This window comes from Lepidochelys kempii, chromosome 6, assembly GCF_965140285.1.
Source record: "Lepidochelys kempii isolate rLepKem1 chromosome 6, rLepKem1.hap1, whole genome shotgun sequence".
Classification (NCBI taxonomy): Eukaryota; Metazoa; Chordata; order Testudines; family Cheloniidae; genus Lepidochelys; species Lepidochelys kempii.
In genome coordinates this window covers 103435839-103456637 of record NC_136385.1, presented here as the reverse complement: position 1 = coordinate 103456637, position 20799 = coordinate 103435839, and the positions used below count along the sequence as shown (strand labels likewise).

The window sequence follows — 20799 nt, the reverse complement described above, 5'->3', positions numbered from 1 at the left end:
TTCCTCCCCTTATATTCTTCCCAGTTACCTTGTTAGCTCAGTGATTGTCAGCCAGATGCTCACAATCCCCAGAGAATGTGTAATTGCCCTCAGCTAGGCTTGCAGCAGGCTGCTGCAATGTCAGTAAACTGGATGCTGCTGATAGCTTCCTGTCACAACAAGTTATAAACCTTTGAAAAATCACAGTTTGCACATCCTCAGTAAAAAGAAAAGGCGTACTAGTGGCACCTTAGAGACTAACCAATTTATTTGAGCATAAGCTTTCGTGAGCTACAGTTCACTTCATGACAGGTTTCAGAGTAACAGCCGTGTTAGTCTGTATTCGCAAAAAGAAAAGGAGTACTTGTGGCACCTTAGAGACTAACCAATTTATTTGAGCATGAGCTTTCGTGAGCTACAGCTCACTTCATCGGATGCATGCCGTGGAAACTGCAACAGACTTTATATATACACAGAGAATATGAAAAAATACCTCCTCCCACCCCACTGTCCAGCTGGTAATAGCTTATCTAAAGTGATCATCAGGTGGGCCATTTCCAGCACAAATCCAGGTTTTCTCACCCTCCACCCCCCCACACACTCTGTCGGGGGGTGGAGGGTGAGAAAACCTGGATTTGTGCTGGAAATGGCCCACCTGATGATCACTTTAGATAAGCTATTACCAGCTGGACAGTGGGGTGGGAGGAGGTATTGTTTCATATTCTCTGTGTATATATAAAGTCTGTTGCAGTTTCCATGGCATGCATCCGATGAAGTGAGCTGTAGCTCACGAAAGCTCATGCTCAAATAAATTGGTTAGTCTCTAAGGTGCCACAAGTACTCCTTTTCAGTTCACTTCATTGGATGCTGTAGCTCACAAAAGCTTATGCTCAAATAAATTGGTTAGTCTCTAAGGTGCCACTAGTACTCCTTTTCTTTTTGTGAATACAGACTAACACGGCTGCTACTCTGAAACATCCTCAGTAGAAATTTCTCGGCTTTTAACCGTTCGGATCTAGAGATTCCATCCTCACTGAGCATGTGCCACCGCCTCACAGCGCCTAGTGCTGAATACACTACACATACTCATTTACTCTGTGAGTATGGTGTATGCTTCAGTTCAGAGGCTCAGAAGGAGACACTGTTCTGGTCCTGGGTGGGGCTATGCACTGGAAGTGAGCTTACAGAGCTCGTCTCTCCTGTGCTCTCAATGACACCTTCCCCCCCCGCTGGCACCCAGGTAGTGTGGGGGAGGAAGCCATCTGATCTGAATGCAAAGGGGACAAAATCTAGACCAGGGGGAGGGAAAGGAGTACGCCAGTAAGCCTCACTTTGGTATCGGACAGATTGGTTGAAACAATCGTAAAGAAAATTGTCAGACACATAGATGAACTTAATTTGTTGGGAAATAGTCAACATGATTTTTGTAAAGGGAAATCATGGCTCACCAATCTACTAGAATTCTTTGAGGGGGTCAACAAGCATGCTTACAAAGGAGATCCAGTGGATATAGTGTATTTAGATTTTCAGAAAGCCTTTGACAAGGTCCCTCACCAAAGGCTCATAAGCAAAATACGTAGTCATGGGATAAGAGGGAAGGTTCTCTCATGGATTGGTAACTGGCTAAAAGATAGGAAACAAAGAGTAGGTATAAATGGTCAGTTTTCAGAATGGAGAGGGGTCAATAGTGGTGTCCCCAGGGATCTGTACTGGGCCCGATCCTATTTAACATATTCATAAACTATCTGGAAAGGGGTTAAACAGTGAGGTGGCAAAATTTGCAGATGATACAAAACTATTCAAGATAGTTAAGGCCCAGGCAGACTGCAAAGAGCTACAAAAGGATCTCCCAAAACTGGGTGACTGGGCAACAAAATAGATGAAATTTCATGTTGATAAATGCAAAGTAATGCACATTAAAACATAATCCTAACTGTACATATACAATGATGGGGTCTAAATTAGCTGTTACCATTCAAGAAAGAGATCTTGGAGTCATTGTGGATAGTTCTATGAAATCCACTCAATATGCAGTGGCAATTTAAAAAAAAATGAACAGAATGTTGGGAATCATCAAGAAAGTGATAGATAATAAGACAGAAAATATCATATTGCCTCTATATAAATCTGTGGTATGCCCACACCTTGAATACTGCATGCAGATGTGGTCGCCCCATCTCAAAAAATAGAAATTGGAATTGGAAAAGGTTCAGAAAAGGGCAACAAAAATGATTGGGGTATAGAACGGCTTCCATATGAGGAGAGATTAATAAGACTGAGACTTTTCAGCTTGGAAAAGAGGCAACTAAGAGTATGTCTACACTATGAAATTAGGTCAATATTATAGAAGTTGATTTTTAGAAACCTATTTTATACAGTCAATTGTGTATGTCCACACTAAGCGCATTAAGTCGCCGGAGTGCGTCCTCACTACCGTGGCTAGCATCTACTTATGGAGAGGTGCACTGTGGGTAGCTACCCCACAGTTCCCACAATCTCTGCCGCTCATTGGAATTCTGGGTTAAGCTCCCAATACCTGATGGGGCAAAAACATTATCGCGCGTGGTTTTGGGTACATGTCGTCAGTCGACCCTCTCTCTGTGAAAGCAACAGCAGACAATCGTTTTGCACCTTTTTTCCTTGCGGACGCCATACTGCTTTCAGCAGATGGTGCAGTAGGACTGCTAATGGTCGTCATCCACCGCTTCTGCTGCAACTCTGCTCTGCTGCTATTGTCTCAATAGCAAGTTTCTCCATGTTGTCTGTCATGGGCTCCCGGGTACGTGTGTTCTTCCTTGGGAAATGTGCATGGTGCTAAAAGTTGTCCTCCACTGCTTCCACTGCAACTCTGCTCTCCTGCTCTCATGAATCCACCTCACAGGTCCTCTCGTCGTTCTCTATAAATATCTATTCTCGTGGCATTCGTCGTCAGCAACCGCTTCCACTGCAACTCTGCTCTCCTGCAGACACCATACCACGGCAAGCATGGAGCCCGCTCGGATCACTGTGGCAGTTATGAGCATTGTAAACACCTCATGCATTATCCTGCAGTATGTGCAGAACCAGAACCTGCAAAAGCGGGCGAGGAGGCGATGGCAGCGCGGTGATGAGAGTGATGAGGACATGGACACAGACTTCTCTCAAAGTACGGGCCCCGGAAATTTGGACATCCTGGTGGCAATGGGGCAGGCTCATGCCATGGAACACCGATCCTGGGCCCAGGAAACAAGCACAGAGTGGTGGGACTGCATAGTGTTGATGATTCCCAGTGGCTGCAAAACTTTTGCATGCATAAGGGCACTTTCATGGAACTTTGACTTGCTTTCCCCTGCCCTGAAGCACAAGAATACCAAGATGAGAGCAGCCCACACAGTTCACAAGGGAGTGGCGATAGCCCTCTGGAAGCTTCCAATGCTAGATAGCTACCAGTCAGTGGGGAATCAGTTTGGAGTGGGCAAATGTACTGTGGGGGCTGCTGTGATCCAAGTAGCCAATGCACTCACTGAGCTGCTGCTATCAAGGGTAGTGACTCTGGGAAATGTGCAGGTCATAGAGGATGGCTTTGCTGCAATGGGATTCCCTAACTGTGGTGGGGCAATAGACGGAACGCATATCCCTATCTTGGGACTGGACCACGTTGGCAGCCAGTACGTAAACCGCAAGGGGTACTTCTCAGTGATGCTGCAAGCACTGGTGGATCACAAGGGATGTTTCACCGACATCAACGTGGGATGGTCGGGAAAGGTACATGACGCTCGCATCTTCAGGACCTCTGGTCTGTTTGAATACTTGCAGGAAGGGACTTATTTCTCAGACCAGAAATAACTGTTGGGGATGTTGAAATGCCCCTTGAAATGTTATCCTTGGGGACCCAGCCTACCCCTTGATGCCATGGCTCATGAAGCCATATACAGGCACCCTGGATAGTAGTAAGGAACTGTTCAACTTTAGGCTGAGCAAAAGTAGAATGGTGGTAGAATGTGCATTTGGATGTTTAAAAGCGCACTGGCGCAGTTTACTGACTCAGTTAGACCTCAGCGAAACCAATATTCCCATTGTTATTGCTGCTTGCTGTGTGCTCCACAATATCTGTGAGAGTAAGGCAGAGATGTTTATGGCAGGGTGGGAGATTGAGGCAAATCGCCTGGCCACTGATTACGCGCAGCCAGACACTAGGGCAATTAGAAGAGCACAGCGGGGCACACTGTGCATCAGAGAAGCTCTGAAAACCAGTTTCATGACTGGCCAGGGTACGGTGTGACACTTCTGTTTGTTTCTTCTTGATGAAAACCTGGCCCCTTGGTTCACTCTACTTCCCTGTAAGCCAACTGCCCTCCCCATTTCGATCACCGCTTGCAGAGGCAATAAAGTCATTGTTTCAAAATCATGCATTCTTTATTAATTCATCACACAAATAGGGGGATAACTGCCAAGGTAGCCCGGGAGGGGTGCAGGAGGAGGGAAGCACTGGGTGAGGTGGTGGATGAGGGGAGGAGGGAAGGACAAGGCCACACTGCACTTCAAAACTTATTGAATACCAGCTTTCTGTTGGTTGGGCAGTCCGCGTGGAGGGCGTCTGGGTGAGGAGGCTATGGAACTGGGGGAGGAGGGCAGGCGGTTACACAGAGGCTGCAGTGTCGGTCTGTGCTCCTGCTGCCTTTCCTGGAGCTCCACCAGATGCCAGAGCATATCAGTTTGATACCCTAGTAGCCTCAGCATTGTTTCCTGCCTCCTCTCATCACACTGCTGCCACCTCTCCTCTTGCTCCTGCATCCTCTCATCTTGCTCGTCCCTCCTATCCTCGCGTTCATTTTCTGCTTTCCTGTACTCTGCCATTGTTTGCCTCCACGCATTCTGCTGTGCTCTTTCAGTGCAGGAGGACTGCATGAGCTCAGAGAACATTTCATCGCGAGTGCGTTTTTTTCACCTTCTTATCTGCACTAGCCTCTGGGATGGAGACAAGAGGAGCATTGAAACATTTGCAGCTATGGGAGGAAAAATAGGGAGAATAGTATTTAAAAAAACCCATTTTAGAGAACAATGGGTAGACTCTTTCACAGTGAACCAAGCTGTTAACGTTACATAGTACATGTGCTTTTGGTACAAGGTCGCATTTTGCCTCTTATATTGAGGGCCTGCTGGTTTGGTGTGAGAGATCACACACGCAGGGCTGGGCAACAGAATTTGGCTTGCAGGCAGCCATGGGTAAGCCACAGTCTTTTGGCTTCTTCAACCTTCATAACATGTGGGAATGGTTTCAAACAGCAGCGCCCTCCTTTCCCATACCAAGCACCCATTGGGTTGGCCATTTAAAAGGAGGAGCTGCGGTTTTTGGGTTAACATGCAGCACAAACCCAACTAACCCCCCTACCCCCAATTCTCTGGGATAATCGCTTCACCCCTCCTCCCACTGCGTGACTAGTATCAGGGAAGATCCTTGCCAGACAAACGTGAACAGCTCAGTGTGAACACCCCACCGCGTGGCTAAAAGCGGGGATGATTTCTTTTTAGCCACAGGCAAACAGCCCAGCAGGAATGGCCACCTCTGAATGTCCCCTTAATAATGTCCCTGGAGGATTTCCGCTCCATCCCCCGACATGTTAACAGACTTTTCCAGTAGCTGTACTGGCCGCGAATGCATCCCAAGTCTTCAGGGCAAATTAATCATTAAACATGCTTGCTTTTAAACCATGTATTATATTTACAAAGGTATCCTCACCAGAAGTGCCTTCTCCGGCTTCATGGTCCAGGAGCCTGCCTTGGGAGGGTATTGGCTCCAGGGTGAGAAACAGTTCCTGGCTGTCGGGGAGAACAGTTTCTCTGTTTGCCTATTGTGCGCTCTCCTCCTCCTCATCATCATCATTTTCCTCATCCCCAAAATCATCATCCCTGTTGCGTGAGACTCCCCCCACTTGCAGGTGTCCACGGACGGGGTGGGGTAGTGGTAGGGGCATAGAAGCGGCATGTCTGGGGCTCTGACCCGGAGCGGCCGTTTGCCTCTTTGGTTTTTTGGTAGGCTTGCCTGAGCTCCTTAATTTTCACACGGAACTGCTGCGGGTCCCTGTTTATAGCCTCTGTCCATCATGCCCTTGGAGATTTTTTTTCAAATATATTGGCATTTCGTCTTTTGGAACAGAGTTCTGATAGCACAGATTCGTCTCCCCATACAGTGATCAGATCCAGTACCTCCTGTTTGGTCCATGCTGGAGCTCTTTTGTGATTCTGGGACTGCATGGTCACCTCTGCTGATGAGCTCGCCACGCTGGCCAAACAGAAAATGAAATTCAAAAGTTCCCAGTGCTTTTCTGTGTACCTGGCTAGTGCATCTGAGTTGAAAGTGCTGTCCAGAGCAGTCACAATGGAACCTCTAGGTTAGCTCCCAGAGGCCAATACCATCGAATTGCATCCATACTACCCCAAATTCAACCCAGCAATGTAGATTTCAGCGCTAATCCCCTCATCGGGGAGGAGTACAGAAATTGATTTTAAGAGCCCTTTAAGTCGACAAAAATGGCTTCGTCGTGTGGACGGGTGCAGGGTTAAATCGATCTAACGCTGCTAAATTTGACCTAAACTTGTGTAGACCCAGGCCAAGTGGGGATATGATAGAGGTCTATAAAATCATGAGTGGTATAGAGAAAGTAAATAAGGAAGTGTTATTTACTCCTTCTCATAATACAAGAACAGGAGGCCACCAAATGAAATTAATAGGTAGCAGGTTTAAAAGAAACACAAGGAAGTATTTTTTCACGCAACGTACTGTCAACCTCTGGAACTCCTTGCCCGAGGGTGTTGTGAAGGCCAGTGCTATAACATGGTTCAAAAGGAAGCTAGATAGATTCATGGAAAATAGGTCCATCAATGGCTATTAGCCAAAATGGGCAGGAATGGTGTCCCTAGCCTCTGTTTGCCAGAAGCTGGGATTGGATGACAGGGCATTGATCACTTGATGATAACCATCTGTTCATTCCCTTTGGGGCACCTGCCATTGGCCACTGTCAGAGGACAGGATACTGGGCTTGATGGACCTTTGGTCTGACCCAGTATGGCCATTCTTATGTTCTTATTGGAAGGAAGTCTGGAGAGACTGGAGCTGAAGAAGGGCGAGAAACTGAGGAGGAGTCAGAAGGGGAGACTAGAACGGACTGAGAGAGAAGATGGGGAGACCAGCTTTTGGGAGGGGAGGGTGGGACTGGTTGGGCAAGGAAACTAAGAATGGTAGTTGGAGGAAGGAGACTGGGAGCCACTGAGGGAAACAGGAGGGGAGGCTGGGACCCATTTGGCTGGGGTAGGGGTATACTGAGGTTGGACAAGAAGCTGGGGGAAGGGAAGGCTGGGAGTAGGAATCAGTGGGGGAGGAAGAGGGATAGAGTTCTGAGAAGGAGCTGGGATGTGGGGAGAGAAATGGGATTGGCTAGATGGAGACTGAGATGAGGAGCGACAGATTGGATGAAGAACCCCGGGATGGAGACTAGAACTGAGAGTCTGTGCAGGGGTGGGGAGACAGATTGGATGAGGAGTCAGGAGGGAATAACTGGGCCTGGCTGGGCAAGAAAGCTGTGGGGACAAGGAATTGGGGTGAGAAGAGGGAGAACTGGGACTGGCTGGGAAAGGAGACTGGAAGCGGGTGTGGAAAAAATAGTATGTGAGCATTCAATTAAAGACTGTCAATGCATAGAGGGGGCTGAAATAAGGTTGCACTGGTATTTCCTAACTCTTGAGTGCTTGACTTTGCAATCTCAATGTTCTTTTAACATTGTTTTGTGTGCATAATTTTATTTTAAGCAGCAGGATATGCATTCTTCACTAAGCTGCATGCAAGTGCTTTTTGCCATTGCACTTTTTTTCATGTGAGTAACATATTTCATATTTCAATGGCATCCTTCATTTTAGACCTGGTCTACACCTAAAACACCTAAAAATTTTCACACCCTTGAGAGACCTAGTTAAGCCGAACCTAAGCCACAGTGTAGACTCTGGTAGGTCAATGAATGAATTCTTCCATCAACCTGCCTACCGCCTCTCATGGGGTGGATTTACTCTAGTGTTGGGGAAAATCCATTGTCACTGAGACGGGTTTAAAACAAACACAAGTGTCTATGCTAACAAGTGTCTATGCTACAGCAGCCCAGCTGCAGTGCCGGAGCTGTACCACTGTAGCGTCTGTAGTGTAGGCAAGCCCTTACATGTGCACTTGTCCACATGCACATTCTTTCTCTATTGCACTCCAAATGTGAAGGCACTTGAGGTTCATTTTTTACTTAGCCTCTTATAATGAATTATATTTGTCTTCTGTTTATCGATGAAATATAAAGGTGGTAAGGATGGTTAAATAAACATGCAGTGTATGCTTTGGCATATTTTAAACATCTAGACTTTTTTCTTCTGCAGAGCCTCTTCTTCAATGGAGTCTTGGCAAACTAATGCACTCTACTGAAATTAATGCTCTAATACCCAATGTAATAAATATCACAGTGTCAAAATGCCCCTGTGCTAATGATGTGGCAGTAATTGCTCTTATATGCAACGAAACAGTACATGGTAAGTTGTGTATCTGTTTGTTTGAATATATTCACCATAAATCTGTAGACCAGTGCACGGCAATGTACATTGGATTGAACAGTGTGTACTATTCACATACTGTCCCGGGTTCTGAAATAAATAGAACCTTTTGCATTACCTTATGTAAACATCTGTACCCTTCCTTCCAAAATTAGACAGATCAGTGACATTGTCTGGCCCAGTGTGCAATCACAGCCAAAAGATGAAAAAAGAAACTTTCAGAAAATACTGTGTTTCCATTATGCAAATCAATGATACCTCTTCACTTTGACTGTTGAGCTTAGGGTGCATTCCTTCATTTCAAAAAAGAAAAGCAGAAAGAGAAGAGGTCTGGAAAAAAGCAACTGAAATTGAGACATTTAGAGAGATTAAAAGGCCAGCACTGTTTAGAGGAGAAAGAAGAAAAAAGGAAATAGGATTGTCACCTGACTTAATGAATGGTATAGAAAAGTCTTAATTGGGCACGTCTATTTTGCTCATTCCCAGAAGAGGGCACTCTGACATGCTTTTTTATGTAACACATAAATAACTTGTGGGTCTCAGTGCCTCAGATTTCCGGTTGTAAAAACAATCTGAGGCACTGAGGAGTGATGTAACTTGACCACAATCGTTTAGCAAATTGATGGTAAAGTTGGAAACAAAACCAAAGTTGTCCCCCAGTCCAGTATCCTGTCTAAAGTATCATGCTTCCAGATACATGCTGTTCATCATTTGGGTTCAGGAAAATAATTCCCAATAGGGCAGTGTTGCACACTTAGTTGAATTATGAAGGTTTTAAACCTTCCCTGAAGAAGCCAGCAATGAACCTGTGCTGGAGGATGGACCATTGGTTGATTTTTAGTATGGCCTTCTATTATTAGATGTCTTTTGGTCCTGATAAACTTGATCACATTTAGAAAATCACTCTTATACTCTGTTGTACAGTATGGTGAAATTGGCTTTAATATCTCAGACAGACTAGGAGAGAGGTGCAAATAAAAGTTAGCACTGCCATCTAATGGTAGATGTAGCAAATGCTGAAAAGTAAAAACCAGTACAAACTTGCTTAACAGTAATCTTGTAAAACAAAAACCAAAGAAAAGATAGAGCTATTCAGTAACTTACTATTGTTTAGCTATATGTGTTGGAAAAAGCAGCAGAGTTTATGGGTAATCTGGTCCGTCACACCATCATGGGAAGACCTACCAAACCAAATGATGATCCATTTTAGAGCTGGGTACGCTGATTTTAATATTTATATAGCACCATTGGTATCAAAGGCTTTATAGACATGTAAAATGATAAATTCACAGACCCAAAGATTTTAGAATCCAAATGAACAAAATAGAGGTAGGACAGGAGGGAAGGAAAGCAACAGAAAAGCAAAATGATAGAGCAATTTTTCAAATTGTCTTCGCTCACTTCTTGTGATGAGTGTTCTGAGCCTGATGAGTTATCCCTGAGCCTGCATGTTCTGAGCCTCACAAGTCATCTGAAATCATTATCTGTGAGTCCTAAGGGTCCAGCCAATCCACAAGCCAGGTTTAACTAGATGACAGCAAGGCAGCTATTGAGGCTGCTAATGAAAGCAGCCACTCCAGTCTGCTCAACATCACTCCACTGAATGCATCCGCATGTTCTCTGCGTTTATAAAATCTCCCCACTGTATTTTCCACTGCAAGCATCCGATGAAGTGAGCTGTAGCTCACGAAAGCTTATGCTCAAATAAGTTTGTTAATCTCTAAGGTGCCACAAGCACTCCTTTTCTTTTTACCTTGTTGGGAACACTCCCAGCTGCCTGGTAGTTCTGACAGAGGGCTCCTGCTCCAGTAACAGCCGGCTGCCTGCCTGTCCTGACACTTCTTAGCAATTCCCTCATATGCGTCTCTTTAATACATATTGGCCTGAATCCTGAAGTTACTACTCGCTTTTTACTCACTCAAATCAAACTCCTTTTGGCATGCACAGGAGTTTTGACTGAGTAGAGACTTCAAGATTCAGTCCATTGTGCTCAAACCATAATATAGAGTAGATGATGGGATTATGAAGAGAGGTCTGAGAGCAGGGACGAGTGAAAGCCTTGCTGAAATAAATACATTTTGAGTAGGGATTTGGAGGAAGGTGAATTTTCAAGGCATACTAGATCAGGGAATCTGTTTCAGACATAGGAAGAAGCATGAAAACAGGTAGTCTCACAAGTGGTAAGAGATGAGAGGTGGTTTTGCACTTGCTTGTCTGCATATATTCTAGTGTTGGTTATCAAGATGAATTTTTTTGCTCCGCAGTCTTCTGGGGCCACACTTGCACCCTGTATGTCGTCGTGCCTCCAACCAAGGGCATAAAGAATTGATCCACCCCTCTGTTCCTTCTCACCACCTGTGGCTACAAGTCAGTCAGAACTTGCAGTGTCCGAGCCTTTTTTGAGTTGTGTGGCCTTTTTCTGTATATGTGAATAGTCCTAGGTACTCTGATAGTTAGCACATACTTAATGATTAGGATAGTGTTTTTTCTTTTTTTAATAGCATTTCCTTTCATCTCTTTGTGAAGAAATGTTTTATTTTGCTTGGGGGAGGTACTTTCAGCACTGAGTTCAGTCACTTTGTCTGATCATAAATCCCAGGCTTTAAGAATTGCCCTTTGTATAAGGCCATAATGCCTTTAAACTATGGGCATCCTAGATGCTATTGGGCCTAAGGGAAGGGCACATCATGTGTCAGCTGTAAGTTATGTTCAAAGACAACCAAAGGGCCAGGGAAGCTCAGATAAAACTTTTTATGATGGAGAGATTGATGCATCCTTCCTCTGATCATGGATCCTGGGTTTCCAGGAACAGAAACATCTGAGCACTCTCATCTGAAAGTGCTCCTGCTGCCTTTTCCACTTGTGTCTCTGATGTTCCTGTGCTGAAGGACTTGTCCTCTTCCTCTGGTAAAACATTGGATGGCAGTGGGAAGAAAGAGCTTTTAGGGAAAAAAGACAGATCTCCTTCTCTGGGTCCTTCTACTTCATGTTTTGCTAAAGGGGGAAATGGGAACGGGATGGGGGTGGGGAAATTTGAATCATGTTTGGCTAAGGGCAGGAATGGGAACAGTGACACAGGTGTAAGGCTCTGTGGTGTCAGAGGTGGGAAGGGGGACACTAAGGAAGGAAACTGGAGTCATGCTTGCTGGAAGTTCACCCCAATAAACATCAAATTGTTTGCACCTTTGGACTTCGGGTATTGTTGCTCTCTGTTCATGCAAGAAGGACCAGGGAAGTAAGTGGGTGAAAGAATAAGCCCCCTAACACTATGGTTTCCCAATCACAGTATGAAAACAGGTAAAACTTGGCAGTTTCAACTGAACTTTACTTTTGATTTTGGGGTTTAAGACCCAAAATTCAAGTTAAAAGCTCTGAAAAGTAGTTCAAAACCAAAGACAATGGAGTTTCAAACACCTTTGGATATCTGTAGCCAGATCCCGGAGTCCTTACTCAGTTCTCATTCACTCAAAAGTTACAAAGAAGTTTCTGTATTGAAATGATTAATAGAAGACCACATTTCCAAGCCTGCAGTGAAGAGTATAGGATTTGGCCTCATATGATTGTACCAGAAGATACGTTTACAAAACAAGTCTGACGTTAACTGTGAAAAATCTGCTTTTAGATTGTCCGTTTTCCTTTCATTGGTACATCAATCTTGATTTTTTTTTTTTTTTGGTAGGAATTTATTTAGGAGTTACCAATTCTGGATTTATATCTCGAGATACAGAGTGGTTCAATATGACAGACAGCCTGTGTAGTCTCCTAGACGATGGTAATTCCTTCTTGTTCTTAATAATTTAACAAGCGCAGTGTTCTTGGTTGCTTGGGTGGTACATTCATGACACTGTCATGTGAGAGACTCAAGTCTGCACTTAGACTTGTTGACAGAACCACGCTGGTGGGATGCCCTGACCCATTTCAACCCACATTTGCTCCCCTTGAGGTCACTAGAGATCATCTTGAATTACATCAAAATATACCACCATGTGTATATAATTGTCCATAATAAAACTAAAAAACTTAAGAAATAATAATAAAACCAAAATTTATAAATATATAGCAGGCATGCATAGAGAAGGAAGGCCTGCTTAGATCAGTGGCAAGTGGTAGAACCTAATTTGAAACAGTCTTGGTTCCCTTCTTGACTACATTCTCAATCCAGACAAGAGAAAAGGTCAATATCACAGGTAATGCTTTGAACCCTGTCAGAGAGAAGAAAAGGACATTACAGAGTTGCCACAGTTGTCCCTCCTGGCTAACAGGAGTGGAAAGTGTGCTCTGGAAAGGGCCATCTCCCAGTCCTTTGTGAGATCTGAAGTACTGGGTGAGTGCTGAGCTGAACTAGGAAACTCTTAAAGAGTTCATGCTATAACCTGCAAGGCAAAAGGAATCCTCAGTTCCTATGGGAAGAAAGATACGTTTTTTGGAAGCTATTCTGAAGCAGCAAAAACACAACCCTACTTCCACACTACCTATCCTTTATTTTCAGGTTCAGGCTGGCCAGCTAAATAGCATTAGTGTCAAATTCTAAAACCTACATGATTTGTAAAAATGTCTCATTATTTTATATGCTGAATCCAGAAAGGAACCAAGCACTTGTAATGATACCCACAAATGTTCTGAATGACTAAATGATTCTTTGGCTTGCGTGTAGACTATAGTCATGACAGGTGTGAATGCACAAAGCAAACAAAGCAGTGATTATTCATAATGCTGTTTTTTCTCTTCCATAAGATTGTGCTGGCCTTTCACTTGTGAATATAGTCTTAACGAATAATCATTTAATAATCCTCACTACACTGGGCCTTTTTATCAGTCAAGATCTACGCTATCCATCTGGAAGGATTTTAAATGTATGTGAGTTTTCTTTTACATTAAGTAACTTTTTAAGCCATATTTGCAAAGTTTAAGACAAATAAGTTTGCACAATTATGCACAGTTATTTATGGAGAAGTCCTCATGGAAATATAGGTAAGGGAGATTTTAACTTGTGTGACTAGCAGGATTATGTTTTTCTCAGCCTTTTAACATGAGATTAGGAAATTAGGAATAAAGGAAGATACAGGATTGTTAAAATTCAGAATAAGGAAATACAACTGTCCCATAGCATAACAGTTAATTTATAGAGTAATCTTATTGTAAAAATGTTTTGTGAGAAATGTAGAACATTTAGTCATGCTCCTTTTAACTATTTATTAGATTAATAAACTTTAACACCAGAAGAGATCTTTTGGGTCATCTAATTTAAACTAGCCATACAAGAAGTTCCTTTACTCTTAGTCTGAAGCCAGGGTTTTCAATGGACTTGCCAACTTGTATGTTCTGAAACCGAAATATGGATGGGTTGACCAGAGTTGCTTTGCCACCACAGCAAAAGGATTGGATCCTCCTTTGCAAATCATTGGCTGTGCCACAAGTACCGTTCATTTGATCAGCGCTAGTAGTAAGTGGAAGGTTGGTTGATCACTTAGAACTTGACGCTGCAAGATGCTGAGCCTTCTGGTCTTCATCCAGCAAAGCACTTAAGCACATACTTAACTTTAAGCATGTGAATAGTTCCGCTGAAGTGAAAGATATTAATCCTTACTTGCAGGCTCAATCCTTTTAGTCACACACATATATTCTCTATAAGCAACTTGTTTCATTATGTCCCTAACTGCTTACAGTGGACCAAATTCTGAAATGTGTTTTTAACTCCACGCTGTGACACTTTCTCAGGGTGCCCAGGACTGAGAGTCACCTTGTTACTCCCCACCCCTGCCTCAGCGAGAGAGACATGCTTGTGCTGAATTGGTTGTCTGCTCCCTGACACCACCAGTCTGTTAGCTACTCAAACAGTCTCCTTAGAGCTCTACCCAGCCCTCACTTTGCCTTGCAGGTAACGAAAGGTAGACCCCAGCTCCTCAGTTCCTCTAAAAGCAACCCCTGCCGTGTTCAGCCCCATCACTGGATACTTTCAGAAATTATCAGGTTTGCTGTCACCAAAGGGAACTATATACAGTACACATCAGCTTGTTTGATTTACCTAACACTTAGCTTAATAACACACCACTGAGATGTATTTTTATAATAAAAACAAGACTAAGTTTATTCACAAAGAGCAGAGATTCAAAGACTCAAATGAGTAGAGAGTAAGAATATTGGAAACAGAAGTATAAGATGCTTCTTAGAGTCTAAACTTAACTTTAACAAGCTCAAATCCTTGTCTGAAGTAGGTTCTCACCTAAAACAATTTCCCAGCACCACCACCCAGCATGGCTGGGATCCACTTTTTATGAATACAAAATGTGCTGTCCTTTTTGCTCCCTCAGTGATGGATAAAAAGCTGTTGTCCCTTTCCCCCAGATGTAGTCCAGTAAACCTTTGAAGTGTATTCTTTTGAAGTGCATCCCCAGATAAAACACTTCTCCATTGTTCATTTTCCTGGGTGCTCCTTTCCTGTTGACTTCACAGGTCTCTGATGATTTGGAATGTATATACAGCTTCACCATATGTGTTTGCCTCATCATGCTTAATTTACATCAGAGACAGGGATAGGTGAATAGGCATGCTTTTTCCGGCAGAAAACCCATTTGTTAACTCTGCCTTGTTACAGACTTTACAATATATTTTCAGTATGTATACATAACTCCTTATACAGTGTCAGTACATACATTTCACAATGATATTAATGACAAGTGTGTCACTGGCTTTTATTTAATACCTTAAACAACACTATTTATGGATAAATACCATGGAAGCAGTGTGTTAGGTGTAGTGAGTGCATCAGGCTTGATAGGAGTTACCGTTACAGAGCACCGAACCCTTTGTCAGTAGGCATTGTGGGTTCTGAGGGTCACACTCACTCACTCACTAAATGATAATTTTGCCTGAGTAAGGATTTATGGATTAAGATTTAAGGATTTGACCTGATGTGATTACTAATTTACCTTGTTTAAAGCTCAAAGTACGTGCCACTAGCCAAATTTTGCCCTTATTTACACCTGAGCAAATCAATAGAGATTTGTGTGAGTGTAGCTGCAAACAGAATTTGGCTCCATGTACTTCTATATACTTACAAAATGAAGCTATGAGAATAAAATTAGACTGATTTGTAACTGAAATATTTATATAATTAAAAACTCCTAATTACAAGTTGTCAAAACAAATCCTATTAACTTTTAAATAATTTGTAATGTACATGTTTCTACAACTTATTGCAGACTGGATAGCCAGTGATTCTCAATCAGTTTATATTGGAGAGAGGCCTAAATCAAAACCCTGGATTCAAATGTCCCAACAACTTGAGGAAATTAAAGACCAAATTGGGATCTGAACTCTGGAGCTCAGACCCATCTGTCATTTCTGTTAATCATGAACATATTTAATAATAACTGATAGGAAAAGCATTTGTTGATTGTTAAGGACTGGCTGGAGAATTTGAATATGCTTAATATTATTGTTCATGAATTGTCAAGAAATGCCCTCCTCTATTGATTATTTTAATATGTATATTACAATAAAAAAACTATGCTAAAAGAACTTTATTAAGGTTGCAAAGTCAAGCATTCAGCATTTAGTAAATACCAAAATTAAGGCTGTGTGTACAACCTTAATTTCATCCCCTGGTGCACATGCATTATGATGATCTTTAATTACATGATCACATACTAGTATTACTAATTTTTTGCTTTCTTTTTTCCCTAGTTCACCAAACCGAACTTCTGTGGCTTTGAAAGGGTGAGAATCTTGGAAAAGCAGTTTTCTTAATCTTCTGTTTGTTTTCCGTGTTTACAGTATAAGATCACTTTACTCCAATGAATTAATATTTTTAAAAAATCACAGAAATATTTTTAATTTCTGGGTTAGAACACCACAATTGCCTAACAGTTCACAAAATCATTTTAAGTTAGGCCAGCCTACTAAGAATAATACAGCAGAGGGAATTGTAGGCATGCACAATTTACTTTCTCAGATTTGAACTTGGCTGTGGACACTGAGTAGCATTATCATGGGATCTTTTAATAACTACCACTTATCAAGACTTTGGTTTCACATGTTTGAAAAATTACACCTCCAACAGCTTTATGTTCAGGCCTTGCTTATTCCTGACTTGGAGATTCAGGAAGTGGCTGTATTCTCCAATTCCTTTTTCCATCAACCTGTATTTATTCTTATCTACATTATTGATCAAGCCCAACCCTCCTTGCACCTTCCAGTGTCTTTGCAGGATTCTTTAATGCAAACTAAGCTATTATTTATGTACAGAAAAATTATATCACAAAGGGATGCAATTATTTTAATTATGTATTTCCCTCTGTTTCTCATAGGATGATTATTTCAGAGCAAACGTATGGTATAATGTGCAATGTCTAGCTAACAAAGAGAGCTATGAAGGTGAGAAGTTCAGATGTGAAAATTTTTAAATCTGTGAAATGGGAGAAAAGGAAAAAAAGTAAAGCCTAGTTAGGAACTGAGTTGTGTTCGGGTTAATCACTTAACCTGGGGTTTTCACAGGAGCCAAAGGGAGTTAGGCATCCATATCCCACTGAATTTCCATGGCATTTGGGCACCAAATTCCCTTAGGATCTTCTGAAAATCCCAGCCTTAACTATAAAGTGTCTTTAGTTTAGGGGCTGATCCCCCCCAACCATTCTCCCACAACTTATCCAGCCATGAAAAACGCTAAAAAACAGTAGAAGTGCTGTGGTGGTTCTTTGAGTGGTGTCCCTGTGGATACTCCACTTCAGGTGCACGTGTGTCTGCACCTTTGATGGGAGATTTTTGGTAACAGTGCCTGTTCTGCCCGTGCCTGTGCTCACACGTCCTTGTGCCACACACCAAGGCTGCATGGGCAAACCGTCCTCGATTCCTTCTCAACCACCTGCATCCAGAGATGGGGTCTAGTATGTGCCTGTTTGTTGGAATGTTTCTTTTCGTTTCTTTTCTTTTCTTAAAATATGTACACGTGCATGCGTGCACACACACGCACTTTTGTTTTCTTTTTCTTTTTCCCCTGTTGAGGGGTTTGAACAACTTTTTCTTTTGTTGGTGATGCTGGGCTCCCTGGGATGTAAAAGGCCCCTCTCTTGTCGACAAGCAATCCCTGTTAGTGACAGGCATTCCCACTGCATTCATTGTTTGGGAGAGTCTCACATTCCCAGCAAGTGTAAAATCTGCTTTTCTTTTAAGGGAAGATGCTGTAAAAACAGGGAAATTAAGTAGAGATTATTAATAATGGAGCATGCCTTAAGACTGGCTTTGGACCCAAGTACAAAAAACCCCCTGTACAGGGATCTTCTGTCTGTCAGTGCCCTGTCGTCATTGAGATCACAGTGATCGAGAGCTTCCAAGGGGAACACAGCAACAAAACCCCGGTCTCCAACACTCTCTGTAAGGGACCGGGGCTAGACAGTCTGGCCTAGCAGTCACAGCTGGGCTGGAGTCCACAAGTGTCAGGGACTGTAGTCAGTGAGCATGAGTCACAGGAATTTCTAAAGCTGGGTTCATTAGGCAAGAATCTGTGTCAAAGTGAGGTTAAGATCAGAGACCGGAGATCAGAGGTAATACCAGGCAAGAGTCAGGGTCAGAGTCGGGCTGAAATCGGAGGCTGGAGTTCAGGAAACAATGTGAGGTCCAGAGTCGTAGCAGGCCCAAAAGCTGTGGTGTTGCCCAGACAACTTCCTGGGGCATTCTCCAGAATTAAATAGGATGATTGGCCAATCAGAGGGCCGCAAGGTACTGTCACTCTGGCTCCCTTGGGAGGTACTTCCTGTGGCAACTATTCTCCACAGTGCTTCCTGGGGTCCTGGTGGCCCTGTGGGAACATCAGCCATCACTGGCTCTACAGACCAGGGGTTTAGCCCCCGCATCCTAATGCTCTCCTTGATTACAGTACTGATTACCACACTGCCAGTACTTAGAGCTTCCCACTCCAAGTATAAGGAAGGGGATAAGAGGAGCAAAACAATGGAGAGTTCATCATTAAAGAAGATCCGATCCCCAGAGACCTCAGGACCCAAGAGGAGTGCTAGTGAAGCTCCGAGTATTAAGCATGTTAAGTCTTCAGCTAAGTCCCATACTTCTTTGGTTAAGGGCTTGGTATCAAAGACTACTACTAACAAGAGACTGAATCTTCAACCTCCTTAGTGCCGCCATTAGTGCCTCGCACAGCGGCCTCTGCAATGTCATTGGTGCCAGTACCAAGTTCTGTTCTGCTGCAGGAATTCTGGTAGCTGAAAGACCTTATGGTACCAGATGAGCCTGAGTCTCCTCTTCTTGCAAGCTCTGGATGCTTCTCAGTACTGAAATTGGCCGGGTCACTGACTGCTCATGTTTCTGGGAGACCTACATCTTGGACTATCCATGAGGAGGAGTTGTCACGTTCGATACAATCTGTGGAGGAGCATTCTGACTCAGACTCTGTACTTCCTGCCCTCTGGGGAAGACCTGAGAGAGAAAACAAAGGAAATCAGCTGTTGCCACCAGCTAATTAAACGTGCATAAACCTCTTAGGACACAAAATCCAATCCTGTTCTTAAAAAAGGTAAATTTTATTAAAAACAAAAAGAAAGAAAATACATTGAGAACTCAGGCTATTGCTAGATATAAAAAACCCACTTACAAAAATTCAGCATCAAGAATGACCTTCTTGAGGACCAGCTTAAAGGTTACAAGCAAAACAAAAGCATTTTGGGTTAGCACTGAGGAGTCCACAAGCCATAAAGAAATAAACCTAACTGTGTCTTCCTAGACATTTCCTGATCTACTTACATATCTGGAGGTTTCAAGTGAGTAGTTTCTAGGTATGATTCAGATGATTTTTCATACCTGTCCCCAAGCTTCTTACACCATAGTTGCATTCCCTTTTCTCTGGGAGAACAACAGAGACAGACAGACAAAGGGGAAGTTTTTTCCCAGTTTTAAAAAGTTCTAGCCTTCCCATTGGCTCTTTTTTGGTCAGGTGCCCACTCCCTTTCTTTTACCTATGCAGGGAGACTTTTTAACCTTTTATAGGTAAAGCAAGTAAAGAACAACTACAGTAACTCCTCACTTAAAGTTGTCCCGATTAACATTGTTTTGTTGTTATGTTGCTGATCAATTACAGAACATGCTTGTTTAAAGTTGTGCAATGCTCCCTTATAACATTGTTTGGCAGCTGCCTGCTTTATCCACTGATTGCAGGAAGAGCAGCCCATTGGAGCTAGTGGTGGGGGCTTGGAACCAGGGTGGATCGGCAGCCTCCCGCTCCCCTAAATTCCCTGTGTGGCAGCCGCCCCAGGCTATCAATTGCTGGGAAGTTCAGCTGTCCCTCCCCACACTGCCATGTGCTGCTCCTGCCCTCTGCCTTGGAGCTGCTCCCGGGAGCCTCCTGCTTGGTGTGCAGGGTGGGCGCCCCGCTTACCCCATCTCTGTAGAGCAGGGAGGACACGACAGGGCTCAGGACAGGATCAACATGCTGATCTAATTAAAAAGGTAATGTACTTAGAGTGGCGTCAGCATACTTAAAGGGGCAATGCGCATCTCTCTTTCTCTCACACACAGGGTGTGTGTCTCTGTGTCTGTCTGCCATGTTGTCTCCCCTCCCTCCATTCCTGCTGCCTTGTAGAGTGTGAGGCTACATTAACAACGTGTTTCAGAGTAACAGCCGTGTTAGTCTGTATTCGCAAAAAGAAAAGGAGTACTTGTGGCACCTTAGAGACTAACCAATTTATTTGAGCATGAGCTTTCGTGAGTTACAGCTCACTTAGAATCATAGAATATCAGGGTTGGAAGGGACCTCAGGAGGTCATCTAGTCCAACCCCCTGCTCAAAAGCAGGACCCATCGCCAATTAAATCATCCCAGCCAGAGCTTTGTCAAGCCTGACCTTAAAAACTTCTAAGGAAGGAGATTCCACCACCTCCCTAGGTAACGCATTCCAGTGTTTCACCACCCTCCTAGTGAAAAAGTTTTTCCTAATATCCAACCTAAACCTCCCCCACTGCAACTTGAGACCATTACTCCTTGTCCTGTCCTCTTCCACCACTGAGAATAGTCTAGAACCATCCTCTCTGGAACCACCTCTCAGGTAGTTGAAAGCAGCTATCAAATCCCCCCTCATTCTTCTCTTCCGCAGACTAAACAATCCCAGTTCCCTCAGCCTCTCCTCATAAGTCATGTGTTCCAAACCCCTAATCATTTTTGTTGCCCTTCGCTGGACTCTTTCCAATTTATCCACATCCTTCTTGTAGTGTGGGGCCCAAAACTGGACACAGTACTCCAGATGAGGCCTCACCAA

At 43.4% G+C, this 20799-nt stretch overlaps 1 protein-coding gene across 1 annotated transcript in view; it reads left to right on the top strand.

The window, feature by feature from the left end:
• CATSPERB (catsper channel auxiliary subunit beta) overlaps positions 1 to 20799 on the top strand; it is a 101605-nt gene that overhangs the window by 13602 nt on the left and 67204 nt on the right. The window contains exons 6-10 of the mRNA XM_073350352.1: positions 8371 to 8520; positions 12221 to 12313; positions 13276 to 13394; positions 16228 to 16260; positions 16851 to 16917. Of these exons, the coding sequence (XP_073206453.1) occupies positions 8371 to 8520; positions 12221 to 12313; positions 13276 to 13394; positions 16228 to 16260; positions 16851 to 16917 (462 nt within the window). The remainder of the gene's footprint in view (positions 1 to 8370; positions 8521 to 12220; positions 12314 to 13275; positions 13395 to 16227; positions 16261 to 16850; positions 16918 to 20799) is intronic.